At 32.5% G+C, this 19,180-nt stretch overlaps 1 protein-coding gene across 3 annotated transcripts in view; it reads left to right on the forward strand.

Moving 5' to 3' along the window:
• SLC4A10 (solute carrier family 4 member 10) overlaps nucleotides 1–19,180 on the forward strand; it is a 299,454-nt gene that overhangs the window by 190,730 nt on the left and 89,544 nt on the right. The window contains exons 7-10 of one of the 3 annotated variants that reach the window (XM_044913311.1): nucleotides 5,936–6,027; nucleotides 6,993–7,082; nucleotides 12,078–12,235; nucleotides 15,491–15,578. In XM_044913311.1, the coding sequence (XP_044769246.1) occupies nucleotides 5,936–6,027; nucleotides 6,993–7,082; nucleotides 12,078–12,235; nucleotides 15,491–15,578 (428 nt within the window). The remainder of the gene's footprint in view (nucleotides 1–5,935; nucleotides 6,028–6,992; nucleotides 7,083–12,077; nucleotides 12,236–15,490; nucleotides 15,579–19,180) is intronic. The other 2 variants (XM_044913313.1, XM_044913312.1) reach the window with 2 other exon arrangements.

Below are 19,180 nucleotides of genomic sequence, written 5' to 3' on the forward strand. Positions count from 1 at the left end.
CTCTGAAAAAGATATGGGTAGAAAGTACTTAGGATAAATATATCAAGAATAGTCAGTAATTCCTTGAAACTAGAAGGACTTTCTAAAAATAAAAATAACACTTGTGTTTAAATGATCTGAAAAGTAAATATATCAATATTTGGTATTTATCATTTAGGTCATGCATTCGATTATATTTTGAGACATTGGATTACAAATCTAATATAAAATATTATTAACCTACTGATAATACTTGTATGTTTTAAAAATAATTTAACACTCATGTGTTTGCTCAGGTGTAGGTTATACTCATTCCACTGTATTCCACTAATAATTCTAACTCTATTTCTTTTCCTTCACATATCTTTTCTCCCTCCTGTTATGAATATTTTCCAGTTGCGTCTTTTATTTAGGATCACAAAAGGAGTTACAGAGCAGAAGGTCTCTAACTTACTTTCAAAACCATAGGTTACTGGGGAACATTTAGATTTGGAAGGATTGGGTATGAGTTGATTCTGTAGGCCTGCGTAGATCCCAGCCCTTAAAATAATGTACACATGTGTATTGTGAATGATTTTTATTTATGGCTTTTGGAAATCAGTTTTATTGCCTTATAATCACTACTTTTACAAATGCTGTACTTTTTATTTTCAGATGTATAATGTTTTTATGTGTTGAGATATTTATATGCTTTCATGTTTTTTAAATATTCTGGTCTCATAAGTAAGATAACAAAGAGTTTAAAAATTATTCCACATAATGTTTTACCTTGGAAGAAAAAAAACCTAGAATTATAAGTCTTGAATTTTTTGAATTTCTAATTTCAAGAATTACTTGAAAGAAAACATGTTAAAAGATTCACGTAGATGTCAGAAGTAAACATTGTTATCCAATAAAGGTATTTTCCATTGCTCCAAAAAAAATCGAGGTGACTTGTTAACAAAACTGACAGTTCTGTTCAGAGGCTATATTGTTGTTACTAAGTTTTGGAATATCAAGACTAGATATTAACAGCAAAAAGAGGTCTAATAGTGTTTAAATTTATTATTTCTTATATTACATTAATTATTGTCAGGCATACTAATTTTTCTCCAAGTTTAATTATGTACATACTTTTTATGTTTTTGAAATGTAGCTCACCTAATCAACATTTTCTAAATATTTAGCCTTTCTTTCTTCATGTTTTCTATTCCCATGAATAAATGTATTGTTACACATGTATGTACTTTGTCATTCATCTTTATATTTCTTTATTTTGCTCTGTCTTGTGTCTGTCTCTAACAGGCTCATCTCATCTCTGTACCTCCCTCATCTCCTACCTTTTGGGTACTCTAAATGCGTTGAAGGTTTCTGAGGTAGTGTAAATCAGCTTGGTCTCAAGGTTAATAGTAATGTACCTTTATGTCTTCATCCCAGTTTCCTTCAATACACATGAGTTTCAGCAGATTAAGCAGTAGCAAATAATGCTATTCTTAAGTGATATGTTATTCTCCTATTGATTTGAATTTGGCCAAATAGAAGTTAAAAAGCTGCTGTTTTATACACTACTTATGTACATAATTTATTTAAAGAAGAAGAAAACTATAGGTAAGGGCTTAAATGAGTTAATATGATACTTTACAGATATTTTGAGAACATATTTTACAGTTGTGTTTCCATAATGAGATGCTTTAATGATACTGACATTACTTAAAATAAAACAAATAGTACTTTTGACATAATTTCATGTTCCCTCCCCACAACTTTTTGAAGCGGAAAATGACTATGCCAGTCTCATAATGGACTTAATGAAAAATTTATGAAGTAACAAGTAGAATGGCAGAGCTTTCATTTTCTAATTAGCAGTTACTTAAATTACTCTCGGTTTTCTCCTATGCTTGCCCCACATATTTTATAATTTGCTTTGGAAAAATACGTGGTCTATAATAACTTTTTTATCTGACTGGTATATGCTCCCTCATGGAAGTCCAGAGGAAAAAAATGAATTCATGACTCAAAGGAAAATTAATTCAAGCAGTTGCTAATATGAATACTACATAATATGCACTTTGATTAATAAGATGTATGACAAATATTAGAGTTTTGGATTTAAGATGGTGAACTAGTTGAGTTTAAAAGCCTGGAAAAATAGGGGTGCCTGGCTGGTTCAGTTGGTAAAGCATGTGACTCTTGTCCTTGGGGTCATGAGTTCAAACCCCATACTGGGTATAGAGACCACTTAAAAAATAAATAAATTTATAAAAGCCTGGAAAACTAAACATATGTAGGCTGATGTTAGGTTTCTTTAATGTTTACATTTAAATAGTCATGACCATCTCGCAGTTAATACTAATGGTGTCCATTTTTCATTTGTTTTTGAATAATTTACTCTAAATATAATTAGGCTGCTGAGTTAATAAATGTCTCTCTCTTTCTCTCTCTCTTTTCTGGGTAGTCATCTTCATGCCTCAAAATTATTTAGATATTATAATAACAGATGTGATTAAACATTGCAATGACATTTATTTATAGGATATATTAATATGGTTAGTGACCAGTGGGTAAAATGAAGGTAATATAAAGAAATAGATAAAAATATGTAAGTTCCAAAGCATTGTGGCATCATGATTAGAAAGAGCATCATGAAAATTAGCATTCATAAAGCTTCCACACATATATGTGAATGCTAAATCCTAACATTATACCATTTTCTCCTGGAGGGAAAAATATCCTAACAAATTCTTTGTTATTCTATTAGAAAAAATACTCTCACTTTTGATTGAAGGTAAAATCCTATACCTGAAAATTGGCATTCCATGAATTACTATTGTTTTAAACATCAGAGAGAAAATAAGGGATGCCCTTTCAAAATCTGTATTTACTGATTCTTCTTATATAAAAGTATTTAAGTTAATAAAAGTTGTTTTGAAATCCAAGCCCATCCCCTTCTGAAAGGCAGTAATTTTTGGAAAAAACTAAAGAGATCAGTTTACAAAGACAAAGACTAAGTCATAAAATTTATTTTAATTTATGGAATTTTTGGTCATCCAACAGACTACGCTTCATGATTTAGTTATATATATATATTAATATATTAGATAGAACTAGATATATAACACACACAATTTTAAGCCCCTTAAAGACTTCTATTTTTTCAAAATAACCTAAACCAAACTTGTCAGTTTAAGTATTAAATAATAGTATCTATGTATTTTTCTGCATCCTGCTAAGTTTTCAGAAACTACCTTGAAGATACAAACATTTAATGCCTATTGTTTCATTTTAACAAATTAATGTACATATTAAGAAATAAAATTTGGAGTTCTCTTTAAACTTTGCAGGACTGATGTGATTAAATATATTTATTACTAATAATTACCTCTATTATTTAACTATTACTTCTGAAATATAAAACATATCAAATTTGTGCCTTATATTTCTATAGCATAGGTTGATAGTTTGAATGCCTTTCTCTTATATTAGCATACATTCTATTCACATCTCTAGAATTTAGAACTTGCAAGAAATTTCCTATCACTTCCTATGTCTTCTGCTAGTTAAGTACTCTCCACTAGGTCCTTATTCATATCGCTTAAAATATTCATAAAGATAGATTTCAAATCTCTTCCTGATTATCACCTTTATGAGGTAATATTTTATAATATTTTCATCATCTTAGAACAAGAATAGAATAGAACAATAAATCTCAAAGTGTTAATATTTACAAGAGGAAATGCAAGTGCCAATGTTTTAAAGATAGCACATGAGCTGAAGGTAATTTATAAAATATTCTGCTTTTAAAGTATATATATGAAAACACAGGCTATCCAATTTCTTCAGATTTTAAGTTATGGCATATTTTCTATCCAATTAAATCTCTTCAAAGTGGGTGATTTTGCATTGGGTTGATTCTCTTTTTGTTTGTATTGGCTGACCAAATTAAATAATTGTCCCTCCATGTAGGTTTATATCACATGAAATAAATTATTATAAGAAAGCCAATATACGTTTATTTAATTTTTCCATGCCTTGAATTTCACCACTCAATTTTAACGGAACATTCAGTAAATTTAAGTTTAAATAAGTCTAATGTTCTAATTCATGAAAATATGGAGAAATGATGTGAAACTGGTGATTGAAGACATCTGTTAGTAGCACAAATGCATTATGTAAAAGGTTTTTTTAAAATTACAGTTATTATTTTGAGAATGATAAATGAAATGGCTGCTAATGAACAGTTCACAGTCATAGCCGCACATGGCGGTTAGAAATGGGAGAATGAAAATAACTGATGCAGTTTACGTCTATCATTTCTCTGAAGCTCATGTATGTCTTGGAATATGATATAATCAGAATCTGTGCACATGGTTGGAGGTAAATTTGCTTTAAAAATTCATTTTTAATATGCTGGCTAATTGAACATAATAATAATAAAAAATAAAAATTAAAAATAAAAATTCATTTTTAAATCTTCACCAAATGTATTATTTTACTTTGTGTAGTGAAGGCAGAGAAATATTGAAGTTTTGGAAGAATCTTAAATCCATTACTTTCTGGCAATATAACAATTTTAAAACATAACAAATTGTACTTACAAATAAACGACCCCTGCCTGAGAGGCTTAATCATTCCAACAGCAAAATTATAGTTAATATTTGAAAGCAAATTATTAGTATTTTAAGTCATACTTGGTAATTTCTAGGTAACAAAGAATAAGTGGGATTTCAGGAGAGAATTTAAAGAAAAGGTTCTATTTGTATATACGCTAATAGTTTAGAGAAGGTCGGATAAGTACAGATTCTAGTAAGTGGAGATGAAACTAAAGCTGAACTTTGAATAAAATTGGGATTTAGGTAGGGTACAGAGAAGAAGCAGGCAGAGAGACGAGAGAGTATTTCTGTCTAAGGCTGAGGCGAGTAAGAGTAGTAACTTGGGGTCACTGAGTAATGGTCATAACTATGGTCAAACCTGGGTTGCCATTACTCATTTCACAGCAAAAGTAGTAAGTGAGGAGGGGGGGAGGTTAGGGAAAAAGAAAGATGCAAGTGAAAGTAAGCAGAGCTTGTTAATTTTAACACTTAATTGCTGAATATGGACAGATTTCAGATAAGCTGTGATTGAAAAAGATGTTTCGTATTTTGTGAATAGTGGAATTTAATTACCCATTGTCACATCCCCACCTCTACTGTCCATTTAACTAATATCATAATCTTCCCTCTAATAGGGAAAAGACTACAAAGTAATTAAGTTGCTGGTTAGTGTTAATGGAAAACTAATGCAATTCAAGTTTATTGGTCTTTTCTCATGCAGGGCAATATCAGTATACTTACATAATTGAAGAGTAACAAGGATAAAATCATATTCACAGGGTCTGTACTGTGTAAGGGAAAGGTATTTCTAACTGCCCCTGTCATATAGAAATCTCTAGAAGTTTTTGTCAAAGCATTTTTTTGTCATTGTCTGTTTTCTTCAGATGCAATAGAAGCTATAAATATGCTGTGTATTCAGATAAATCTGAATAAATATTCAGATAAATATTTGCCCTTTTAAAAAAATACATTTTTAATTCTTCAGGTTGAGCTTAAATCATAGATATCTATCTTGTCATATATATATATATACATGTCATATATATGTCATTAGTTTTGGATGAAATTTAGAAATCAATGATGTTTCAAAACCATGATTAGATTTAAATATTTTGTAGATGATCTTCTTCATAGAGAATAACCACTTAGCTATGGAGTTTTAATCTGAGAATTGGCTTTTTTTTCCTTGACTGAATTCTCCCATTTCTATCTGTAACTGACAAATAAGAGTATTTGTATTGATATAGATCTATTTATATTGACCCTTCATGCTTACCTCATAAACTCATTAAGAAAACTATGTTAGCCTAGATTAATTCATATTTCACTCAATCTGTCTAGAATTATGTAAGTAATTGTTTGTATTCTGTAATAACAATTTCTTTTAGCAGGTCAGGTTGTTTCTCCTCAGTCTGCTCCAGCCTGTGTTGAAAATAAAAACGATGTGAGCAGAGAAAACAGCACTGTTGACTTTAGCAAGGTAAGCTTTTCTCTCTCATTTAAGTAAGCCACTGAGTTATTACTAGAAATTACTACCCATTTTAAGAGGTGTTGACACAACTTTTTGCATGCACTTTTTTTTGTTTCTTAGCCAAAGCTTGATACTGTTATAGATGATGTTAGCATTTAAGTTCACATGTAACGTTTTGCTTATTCACAAAACCAAATGTGTAAGATTTATGTATAGTCTTCAGGTTTCAGCCACTTGGTATAATGTATCTCTTCCAGAAAAACAGGATAGCTGGACTTCACAGAAAATTTAACAGAAGTTTATTGTTTAAAACGATTGATAGTTTTTTTTTTCCAAAATCATTTTTCTTCTATCTGTGGAAAAACAAACCATATGATATAAACTTAATTGTAATTGAGGAAGGCCTTAGTGTAAGGAAACACTAGACCTGGTAAGACTGAACAGAGTTTTGAAAAAAATTTAATAACAACTGATTCTGTTGAGGGATACATCTAAATAGAGACAATTCAAATGAGATCATTTACTTGAACGTGTTCTAAGAAAATAGAATACATGTGACTTTGGTTAGCAAATTCCTGACAGTGTGTATGTGCTCTCGTAGGCTATGGCAAACTAACACTTGACCAGGAAAGAGGAGTTTCCATATTGATGAACAATAAAGAGGGTCAACAATTCTCTTTATCTGAGTGGCTGAAACAGTAGTAACCAAGAGTGATTTTCCCCCCCCTGAAAGCACTTAGCACTGGCAATGACTGTAACAGCGGGAGGAGGTGGGAATGGGAGGCAGAGTAGAAGTTGCCTGCATCGAGCTTCTGAAGATTAATGGCGATCAGCTCCATGTTGCTGTTTCAGAATGCCTCTGCCAGTGCCTAAATGGTCTAGGTCTAGTCATGTGCATGTTATCCCTCTGGTGCCTGGTGGAGTCTCCGTGGGAGCACGGTGTACCAGCTTAAGTCTGTTAATTATGCGTGCAGGGACTGGGAGGCCAACAAAAGGGGCATACTAGTCCCTGTGGGATGAAACAAAGGCATGAAAAAGGACCTCCACACCAGCAAGAGAGAGAGGTGAGGGCATACTTGGGCTGTCTTTCTACAGTGGTTCAAAGCTCATTTCACCATATGGAGGCATGTGATTCAAATATTAAGCCGGTTCAAATGTATTATTCCATTTGCCGCTCCAAAAAAACGTATCTTTTTAAAGCATTACATCTTCATTCATCTGCAAGTTGGAATAAAATTGTCGCAAGCTGCCATACATTTAATTTCTGAAATTCTTCATTTGAAACAATATCTTAAAAACAATGACATAAAAAGTTGCTAACTTATTTATGCAGGCACTAACAGTATAACAAGGGCACATTTAACACTCTCAAAAACAATGATAATGCATCACATCCTTTGAAATAAACTACCTTTTAACTTTTTTAAAGGATATAACCCCTTGACACTGAATTTTATATCTCCATATCATTTTTCTTTTAGTTCTCTGACCTACCTTTGCAGCCTTCACAAATGCTTTATTACATCTGAAAGAAAATGAATACTGTCAATTGGGGAGAGTAGTCTTATCTTCAGGTCCCCCCAAACAATTAGAACTACAGAAGAGAGAAAAATATGTATCTTTCCTTTAATCCTTGTCTTCCTTATGGCATTTCCAATCACTGGTCCATTTCATCTTTTAACAGGCAAGTGAAATTTCTATAGCCCTCTACTCAGTGCCCACCATCTCTATTCCCCAGTCTCTTGTCCATATCATGGCATATTGGAAAGAACATGGCTTTTGAGAAAGAACATCAGATCTTGAATCCTAACTCTAGCATTTATAAGCTATCTGATCTTGGAGAAGTTCTCTGAACCTCAGCTTTCTCATATGTAAAATAAGAACAATATTACCTATTTCCAATTTTGTTGTAAAGATTAAATTAGGTAATATAGAGAGAGAGCCTGGCAGAGTCCTGAGTATATAGCAGATATTCAATAAAAAGTGGTTATTATTATTGTCACTGTTGTTGCTAGTATTAGGGGAAATATATCAAAAATAAATACTAGACCAGAATTTAATATGTGTTGGTCTCCCCTGGATGTCTAGTGCCTTGAATGGTGGTTGGGATGTATTTGTTGAATGAATCCTATGAGATTTAATGTAATTTAAGCCTTTAGTTCTGGAACTTTTTTTCCAAGTAATACTTCTTACCTGAAAACCTGGGAGGGCAGGGCAATAGGGTTTGAAAAGAACAAATGCGATCCATCATTATGGAGACAAATTTAGTGCCAGATTTTACAGATACACAAGTTAAGGGATTTTAGCTCTGATGATTTCAGTTTGGTAGTGAATTTATGAAAGCTCAGCTAGTCTCCAGGTTACTTTGGCTATGTTAATATTTAAGCTTTAATATGTAGATTCCAAACCCGAGTAGAATTTTGAGATGTTAAGGGGGGAAAAAAAGTCTTTTTTTCATTTCATGTGACTCAATACTGTATCCTAGGTACCTTCAATCTACATATTTTTAACCCTTCCAATGGATAAGCTCATCAAATCTATTAATTTGAGGAATGTTTTTGAATATAATCTGAGTTGTCAGGTTTTTGCTTCCCATAATGCTTTTAAAAAGCAGAGGTGTCAAAACACTCTATATCTTTTTGTTTTTTAAACTGCCATGTAGAAGAAGGCTATTTTAGCATTTCCCAGATGTTGGTGGTGTTTCTCTTATTTCAAATGACCCAAAGAAGACTTCACGTTATTTTCTATGTAGAAGGAACTTTCTTCTGCATCTATCTTTAGTATGTGAAACATATTACAATGAGTGGATTTTTAAATCCTTGAACTATAGGAAACCTTAGAAATCTTCTCATTTAGAAAGTGAGAAAGCTGAATCCCAGAGAGAGTAAGAGAGCTGCTCAAGAGCACTGGCTGGTTAGTGTCACAACACCATATCTCCCCAGAGAATCCCTATTAATTTTCTTGTACTTTCTATAATGGGCTTAGGACTTAAACTTTCTCCCTAAGTCCCATCACTGTTTCCTTCACATCTCAGCATGTGGCTTGTCCAGACACTTCTTGTACTGCCATGATCTTCTGTCTAGCCTTGTTCCCTAGAGGTATATCTGTTTCTCACCTGCAGCTTAAGTACCAAATGCTCAGAGTAAAGCTTTCTCTTCTTAGCTTAAAGGTCTAGAGAGCCCAGAAGCATGAGTGTGAATCCATATTCATAAGAGTATATACCTTGATTTCTTCAAGTTCTTCTTCAGAGAACCAGAAAATTCTGGTTTCTTTATGTTCATTCCAACTGCTTGAGTCCACATAAAGATTGTCTTAGGTATAATTTAGCCTAGTTCTTCAGAGCAGTTTTAGGTATTTGTAATTTTATAAAAGGTTAAATTGTGGTTCTTAAATATGATCTTTTGTTATATTAAAAGGTAGTTAGATTGTCAGGGTTCTTCTGAATAATATATTAGCACAAATACAAAAATACAGGGCTAATGCAAGAACAATATAACATATAATTGTATAATATAATAATATAATTAGATAATGTATTATATGATCTATTACTCCCAAATATATGACTACTCCAAGAATTATATAATGTAATGAGTATAATATAATGGCTATTCCATATAGATATTATTTAACTATAGATTATTACATTTTAAATCAAAAGACAAATTTGCTAAACATGAAATTAAGCTTTTTCTAAATAACAGATATAAATCGATGATATATTAGGTATTATGTAATGCAAAAAAATTCAAATGCTAGGATCATATATTTACTTTTGTAAAATTAGACTATTTTAGCACACTATGTATTCCTTGATTTATTTAAATGGCCTCTTAAAGCATTTATTTGTATGATTGCCACCAAACTGAGGCACAGACGTCAATAGTTGAGGCTACAGCATTTGTCAAGCAGTAAATGAGTTTATAGAGAGTTTTTTGGGTAGAATTTAAATTTCTCAGTAAAGTTATGACAGGTATTACCAATATAATTCATATTTATCAATTATAAATTTTCTTAAAAAGCTGTTTTCTCACTTTAAATTTTGTTCCAGTGTATTAATATTGTATAATTGTTATTTCCATTGGGGGGGAAAAGGCCCTAAAAGACTTATGACAATATATTATGCTTTTCTCACAGGACTAATAGTATATAGGTAATCTTTTATTCTCTTCTTAAAAATTTATGCGTTATTGTAAAATTGTAAAACATTACTAATTTAAAGCATTTTCAATGTGTGCATTTCTTCTAGCTACAAAAATAAAAATGAAAATATGATAATAATTCCCATGAAATTTAACCTTCTATTATTAAGGTAAATAAATACTTTGTATCTATAAATTAAAAAGTTAGATTCCATAAAAGGAAAATATTTACCATGTAATATCCCAATGTATATGTTTTATGAGTTTACAAATTTATATTTGGAAGTATTTTTGTAGAATAAAAACTTTAGAATTTATAATATTTGTCATAAATTTTATAGGCAGTTTTGTTTTGTTAAATCATTTTTTTTCTTTAAAATAAAACCTTGGTTCTATTTAATGTTTTTAGTGGAGTACTGCAGATTATTTTTATGTTTAATCCTTGTGCTAAATGTGTACTTCATATAATAGGATTTATGTTTTATGGCACCCTTATCTTACAGAAAAATTAGGTAGTTATAAACCTTCTAACTAGCTATGTTGAGGTCTTGATTTCCAAAAGTAACATATTTAACGTAGTCACTACAGTCTGGCTATGGACTTCCTAAGGTACTCATTCTAAAAGTTGTAATTTTTTTCATTTTAAACTTCTTGGAAAAAAATCTCAAATCATTACATTTGCAAAAGAAAAAAAATCTTCTTAACCTCACCTATATTTACCAGAGCTCTTTTCTCTCTCCCTTGGCTATCCCGACTTTGACCTTTGGCCCCCATTTCATTAACATGAGAGCATAAAACCAATTACCACAGCAGATAAACTCTTATTCTCCCTACAGATACCCATAAAAAGCAACTCAAATGAATTAGAAACAAGAAATAAGCCTTGTGAAATTGACCATAGAGTCACTATTTGGTTTTTACTGAGGCCTTGTGCATAAAAATTGATAGTTACTCTTAAGAATGTTTTACAGTCATTTTCCAGAATTCACCTTTTCAGCATTTCTTCTTGTTAATGATCGCTTTTGTTTTGTGTGCGTTCATTTCCATCACAGACATCTCATATCAGAAATTTAACTATGGCTCTTCAGCAACTTCAAATGTTAATACCTTTATTGTTTTCTTTACTCTGCTATATCTAAATTCTAATTTCTGACGAGAAATTAAAATTGAAGAATGATCAGGCCAAGTATAGAATGTGAAGGATATAGAAAAACTAGAAGAAAGATGGAGACTAAAGTCATAATTCATACTGTAAGGAGAAACATGGTTATATTTCTTTTGAAATAGGCATATTTTGAGAATTAATTGAAATGTGCACAAGATTAAGATAACGTAGTATAAAATATCTAAATTTATTAGGAATACTAATTAAATTATGATTAAAGTATATTCATTTACTTGAGCACATAAGTTTTTCTCCCTGAAAATTTCAAGATTGCTGATGCCAAAGAAGCATCTTTTAAAGACACGAAATAGAGAAACTAGAGTATTCACCTTATTTATGAGAACATAGAAAAATATACAAGTAAAAAACAGTTACTATTTTTATTTTTATTTTTATTTTTTTTAAAGATTTTATTTATTTATTCATGAGAGACAGAGAGAGAGAGAGAGAGAGAGAAGCAGGCTCCCAAGGAGCAGGGAGCCCGATGCGGGACCCGATCCCAGGACCCTGGGATCACGACCTGAGCCGAAGGCAGACGCTCAACCATCTGAGCCACCCAGGCGCCCAACAGTTACTATTTTTAAAGGGCAAATGAGATGGTTAACTATCTTAAAACTTTATGTACATTATATTTATATAAGCTATATTTATTTTACCTACATTTATTGATGGATTACCATGTGTGAAGCACTGTGCTAGGATATGATTTAGCAAATTTTGATTTATCTTATTTTACTTTGTGATGCTCTCAGGTTGATCTGCATTTTATGAAAAAGATTCCTCCAGGTGCTGAGGCTTCAAACATCCTAGTTGGGGAGCTGGAGTTCTTGGATCGGACTGTAGTTGCGTTTGTCAGGTTGTCTCCTGCTGTGCTGCTTCAAGGACTGGCTGAAGTCCCAATTCCAACCAGGTAAAAATTATCAGAGCATCTTTTGCATTTTTCTTAAACCATTTTTTGGGTAACCCCTTCCCCCAAAAGCAAAACCAAAAAAAAAACCAAGAAGTAAATATAATTTCCTCTGAAAGTTTTTTCTAGGAACTAATGTGTTATTCACAAAATTGTTTCTTCTTGTTTGTGGAAGAGAAAAAGTATTTTAAAAATTATTCTGTCCTTTCCTCCCTCATCTCAAACTCCAATGTTTTCTTTCAGGCTTGCTCCTCAACTCTGAATACCCTGGTCTATATCGCCATATAAATCCTTTCTTATAATGTTGGTAAAAAGGATAAAGTGTTAGGCTTGCCTCAAAGATTGCATTAGACTATGGGCTAAAAAGAGGATCCAGCAGATGAGGGTGGTCAGACTCAAAAAGGTCAAGGTTTCGAAGGCTTAGCTTATGCTTGACTGAGTAGGCCTTCTGAGTACATGTAAGTACCATCCTTAGGAGATGTCTATGTAACGTACCATGTATTTCCATCTCAGGCACAGCATGCTTCCCATACACAGAGTCTGAAAAATCACTGGTAGTAGCATTGTCATACTGTGGTTGAATTCAAATCAAAAGTGCAAATTTAATTTGATTACCTAAACTTATTTTTCGTTTAACTATACATAAAAACTAACAACTGAGGGATAACACAAACTGAATTACATTGTTTATCACTTATCTCTATTTTATAGATAAAATATATTTCCAAGGGCAAAACTGTGAAGAAAAAGAAGACTATTGACTTCAGCGTGTTAGGTTCCTAGCAGTTCATCCGGGGGACCTTGCTTTCTTCCTTTTTCTGTCAAATGGGATTTCTATATACAGATAGCCTTTCACTCCATTCGTATTCCCATAGCAAAACATACTTAGGGAGGGCTGCATTTCCTCCATGATGGGTGACCTTTGATTGATGCTATACCTGTTTCAGATGCTATTAGTATGCCTCCTCTTCCAAACACTGGATGCCTCAGCCAATTTAAAATGATGAAAAGTTCAGGGGCTATGGTACTCGGTTTGTAAAATATGTTTCCTCTGTGGACCTTCGGCCTTAACTAAAAACACAGCAGATTATGTCACTCTGTGCTTTGATTATGGATAAGATATTCCAAAAATATGGAACAGTTTAGCCAGGAGAGGCCTCATTTCGTAAGACCTCTGCTGACTAATATGGGATTTGGTGTTCAAGTACCTATTCTTGGCTGCACATGGGTAGCTTAGTTGCTTAAGCGATCAACTTTTGATTTCTGCTCAGGTCATGATCTCAGGATTGTGAGACTGAACCTGGATGTCAGGCTCCGCACTGAGCGTGGAATCTACTTAAGATTCTCTCCCAGCCTCTGCCCTCCCCATCCCCCAAAAGTACCTATCCCTGAATCTGACAGGAACAGATTTGAAGCAGGAACCTGGTTACCACTGAGGTTATAGAAAGAAGTGTCTGTTCATCCTGTTGGAGTGCTACTGAGAGTTCTGATACATGCCAACTTTTATTAAAAAGAGGGACGATGACCTGAGCACATTAAAATGATATCTGAGTATGATTAGACTGCATTTTTCTGTATACAACTTGTAACCTATTCAGAGTTTCTGGGAATTTGGACTTCAGATTTAAGATGTCAAACTTACTAATTGTAGAGGTATTATTTTAGTAGTTTAAAATTCCTTTTCAGTCTACCAAGCAGCGCATTCCCATTCCACCATTTAGGAAGGTGTCTGATGAAATTCTGCTTCAGTGATGACAAGGATAGTTCCCGTATTTCAAAAGAAAAGAAAAGAAAAATTCCCAGGAGTAGAGAAAAGCCTTAATGGGGTTATATACCCTCACTTTGAAAAATGTCAAGGTTTAGGTGACCTCATTTCATACTGACATAGCAAAATATGTGTAGAGAACAATGGAAGAGAAATTAGGGGTACAGGAGAGCCACTGTATAAGGAGAGATTAAAAAGACTAGACTATTTAGTTTGGAAAGGTGAAAAATGGAAGAAGATTAGTTAGACAAAAAGAATAAAGAAAGCTGTTCGAGGTTCCTAATTATTCTCTCTTAGGAGGACAAAAGGGCACACCATGAATATAATAGCAACACATAGTAAAAATGTCAGAAAATAAATTTTTAGGACTTTACAAATAGCTCATGGAGTAGAAGCCTGAAAAATGGCAAGATGTACATAGGTTACAAAATTTCTTGAAAGTATTATAGTTGATAAAGCACCTGCCACCACATTAAGCTATTTCTGTTTTAAATTTATAGTGGACGTTTCTGTGTAGTAGAAATTGACTTGGATTCAAGTACAGCTGACACAAAAAATTAATGTCAGACTCTCTAAGACTATAATATATGCTTTACGTAAAAACATGCATAATCACTAAAGTTTGTAACTAAATGAAGGGTAAGGTTATAGTATCTGTTTACTTACACCTTATAAAGCTATTAGTCTTCACATTTAAGAGCATAAACCATTTAACAAATGAATACCACTGAATTATATTGCAGAATATATGGCATTTTAAAATTGTCACAATTTCACTCTAGCATTGACCTTTTCAGAGATAAGACAATTACCGGTCCTCCAAAATTAGAGCATGTACTGATTTCTTCAAAAGCTCCAGTTGTGCTGATGACTTTGCTAGGCTTTCAGTCTGATTTAGATGGAATACCACAATGCAGTCAGTATTTTTATTCCTCCAAAATCGGAATTAATAAATCATTAACTCCCTATTTTTTTCTTCCTAACTGATATTTGATTCCTGACAATAATTTTTTATTTAATGTAAATTTAACATATACCCACTGTTTTGACCATATGTTCTTTCTTTGTTTATAATACTATATTACTTTTTTTCCTCTTTACCTCATTCTATAATTTGCATAGTAGTGAGTTCTTCCTTATAATTCAGAAAAGTTTAATCATATTTTACTTTTCTTACCTTCCTCCTCTAAGGATTATAGAATCCTTAAAATTCTCACTAACTACCATGTAGGATCTACAAGTAATTAAATGGGAAAACACTGAGATCAAAATAACCATGGATTCCCATTGCTCAAAGATCTTAAGTATAAAAGTCAATCATTATAAAATGCTTTAAAATAGTAATAAACTGTGAAAAAATATGTAAGTATTTTACATTGAAGTCCTCATCTTAAATAATTCCTTTGAGCTGAGTGATTCTGTAACTACTAAAGTTATTTTTTATATTTCTACCATGAAACTTTTTGTTTTTCTTTTCTTCTTCTTAATTACAGATTTTTGTTCATTCTTCTGGGACCCCTGGGAAAGGGTCAACAGTACCATGAGATTGGCAGATCAATTGCAACCCTAATGACAGATGAGGTATTTATTCAAGTTCATTGGGAACATTTTCCCTTACTAGGTACACTTAACTTTTGGAGTTCCTGTATTCATGACTATTTGTTGTGAATCAGATTTCTCTGTATTGAATCCCCCTTCTTCTATGCTTCCACTATAAAATTTCCTTTGGAAATATTTGTTTGAAAGGGGTAATAAATTCACACATGGATATAATGCTTTAAAACCTCATATTCTAAAGAAAATGATTTAGTGACACTTTGAATGTATTTATTAATATTCCCCTATAGTATATGTGCTGCTAAAGTGAGCCCCATTGTTAATATCATTACAAATCTTGTTTTGGGCAAAATAATTTTAGGACTTGAAAAAACATTGGTAGTTTATCTGAATAGTATATATGACACCAAAAGCTATGCAACATCTGTCAACTCTCTTTACAGTTGCCTGAATGTTCTTAACCTGAGAGTCTTTGAACCTTTAGAGGAGCTAATGGTTTTGATGAATTTCAAGGGGTCTGTGATCTCTTTGATACAGCACACAAATTTTTCTATGTAAAAATTTGTATGTAATTTTTTTGGACTGGAAAAAGCTTTTATCAGCTTCTCAAAGAGGTGTATGTCTCAAAAATGTACAATCATAAAAATAAGAAATAAGTACTAACATATAACTGGTTTCTTGTATTCCCCAACACTGTATGGAAATCTATTGTTTTTATTGTTAAGGAAGAGCAGATACAAAAGATCATGGAAGGGTCATACATTCAAAATTCAGTAGTAAATAACAACAGATTATGCATTTTTTAGAATCTCATCTAAATAATTTAATGTATTAATTGAAATACATGGCTTTGGATACTTGAAAATCTGTAAAAAGAGCGAATTAGTATTGTATATAACTTTTCCTAGGTTTATGAAACCTGAAAATTTGAACTTGGTTTGGAGTTTGATATAAATTCTATTATATCTGTCCAAATTATGTTTTAAGGTTTTGTATGGATCCATTATTGATATTTACACATAGGAAACCAAAAGCTAAAAGAAAAACACATTTTTTTATCAATTTGAGAAAGAATCAACTTAATGAGTGTATTCGTTTCCTATGGCTGCCATAAAAATTTACCAGAAAGTGGGTGATTAAAACAAGAATAATTTATTTTCTCACATTTTGGGGGGCCAGAAGTGTGAAATCAGGGTGTCAGCAGGGGGGCCACATTCTCTCTGAAGGCTCTAGGGGAGAATGTTTCCTTGTCTTTCCAGCTTCTGGTGGCTCCTGGCATTTCTTGACTTGTGGCGGCAAAATTCCAATCTCTGCCTCCATCTTTACATGGCCTTCTTCTCCTTTTCCTCTGTGTGTCTTCTCCCTTTCTGTCTCTTAGAAGGAAATCCATTATTGGACTTCGGGCCAATCCTAATCTAGGATGGTTTTATCTTGAGATCTTTACCTTCATTACATTTGCAAAGACCCTTATTCCAAATAAGGTCACATTCTGAGGTTCAGGTGGACATGTTTTGAGAGGACACTACTCAGTTCACTGCAGTGAGTATCACATTATTGAGGAAATCTGGAACAGGACAGGGGAGTTGGAAAAGGGCTTCACGAGGACCACAAACCTGCTCTAGTGGAACTCTCTTGAGAAGACACTCATGGTATCTTTGCTTTCAGTGTTTCCATATTAATTAATATTTTGCAGTTTTTACAGTATTGCAAAATATATGACACTGTGATTTGCAGTCCACAATTTAAGTACTGTCACTTTTATGCACATATATTTCATGTTCTATTATGTTTCTATATCTACCACATTAGGACATAAGATATTTCTGGGGCATGGGATATATTATATGGTGAGAGGAGCATGTTGTGTCATGGGAGGTTCATACATACTTAAGGTATCTCTCTTCCTAATTCTTCTCTTCCCCAATTAGGAGTCAAGGTTTTCTCAACAGAAAGATGTCAGTTCCAAAGTCTTTTTGACTAATCAAGTGGCCATGGAACAACAGGGAAGCATCCATGTTTTTTTAAATTATAGATTTAGAACGAGAGAACAATTTGAGAGCAAGCATTAGCCACCTAAATGCGGGCTCAAACATAAATCCCTTTGACTTGAAAGTTTAGAGCTTAGTTTTAGGGCGATTTGTAACTCTCTGTGAGCAGTGGGATAGAGAAGCAGAAACAGCCAGAAAGTTACTCCAGAAAATCAGAGCACTTAATTATAATAGTAGATCCATTGAATACCAAAACAATGTTTAAATACTTTTAAAAGAGAAAGAACTTTTTTTATTGTTCAAAACCCAGGTAAAGAGGTTGTTCTGCTTATCTAATTGCATTGAAGGCAATGAATACTTATACTCATTAAGAATAAAATTTAATATGTTGATTCATAGTTTAGTTAAGAAACTGGTGAATCAGATTATGGTATCAAACTGTAAATTCCATGACAGCAGTTACCACTTACCATTCATTTTTGTGCCCTGATTTTGTCAGGTGCTCAAATAAATATTTGTTGACTGAGCTCTGTTGGTTCTTCTCCTCTCCATACTGGAAATTTCTTGTAGGTAGTCAGTCTGTCTTTTCTTTTGTATCTTTAGACTTAGCATAGTGTCTGGTCTTCAGTCAGGGTTTAATCTTTTTTTTTTTTTTAATGAGTTAATGACTGAATTTGCTAGTCATCTTAGCAATACCTGACATTGAATCAATTCAGTAAGCTATTTCTTCCTTTCTGTTGAGCATTACTAGCAATAAATCATATGATTTTGCTTATTGGCACTCCTACCAATGTATTAATCCCTTAACATTCTTAAACATTATTAAGCACACCAAAGAGCTTTTGTTTATATAAATAGTATGCTGATATTTATCATAATAGAACTTAAACCTGAGAATTTAAAAAATCTGTATTTATGAAATTCATTTAAAAATAATAAAATCAGTATATATTAACATAAATGACAGTTTTATGAAAACAAAAGGAAAAACAAAAACAAAAAATTACTAAGAGTGGCATTGTTTTTCTTCTTCTTGTTCTGGATTTTTCTATTACCCAGATTTTAAGTCAACACTGACTCTTTCTCTTTAATCAGCAAACAGGCCCAAATATAGTAGCTACTTAAATACATATCAAATAAATGTCCAGGTTTTCCCCATCCTTAAAAGGAAATCCCTTACTGCTTCACATAGCATCTACCATTGAAGAACTGTTGATTGAATCTGAATTTCAAAAATTTTGAAAAGGAGTAGCATCTTCCTGGACCTGGTTATTTTAGCTTCATTCGTCTCAAGATATTACAGTCTGATTTTTGTCACTACCACTCTACAAAAACTGCTTTCAGTAAGGTCACTATTTATAGAATATACTATTCCGTGTTCAGCACTCATGTCACTTGATCTTCTATTGGCATTTCACATTTTTGAACATCTTTTTTTTTTCATGAAGAACAACTAAAATTAATTTTGTGCTTTGTTTTGAAACTAAAACTTTAAAATGTGTACTATTGCTTACCCCAAGGTCATAAATATATTCTTTTATTTTATGTTCATGAGTTTTATACTTTCTCTCTCATATATAAGTTTTTAATATACCTAGAATTGCTTTTTATATGGGAGGTGAGTAAAGACCCAACTTC

This window comes from Neomonachus schauinslandi, chromosome 3 (assembly GCF_002201575.2).
Source record: "Neomonachus schauinslandi chromosome 3, ASM220157v2, whole genome shotgun sequence".
Classification (NCBI taxonomy): Eukaryota; Metazoa; Chordata; class Mammalia; order Carnivora; family Phocidae; genus Neomonachus; species Neomonachus schauinslandi.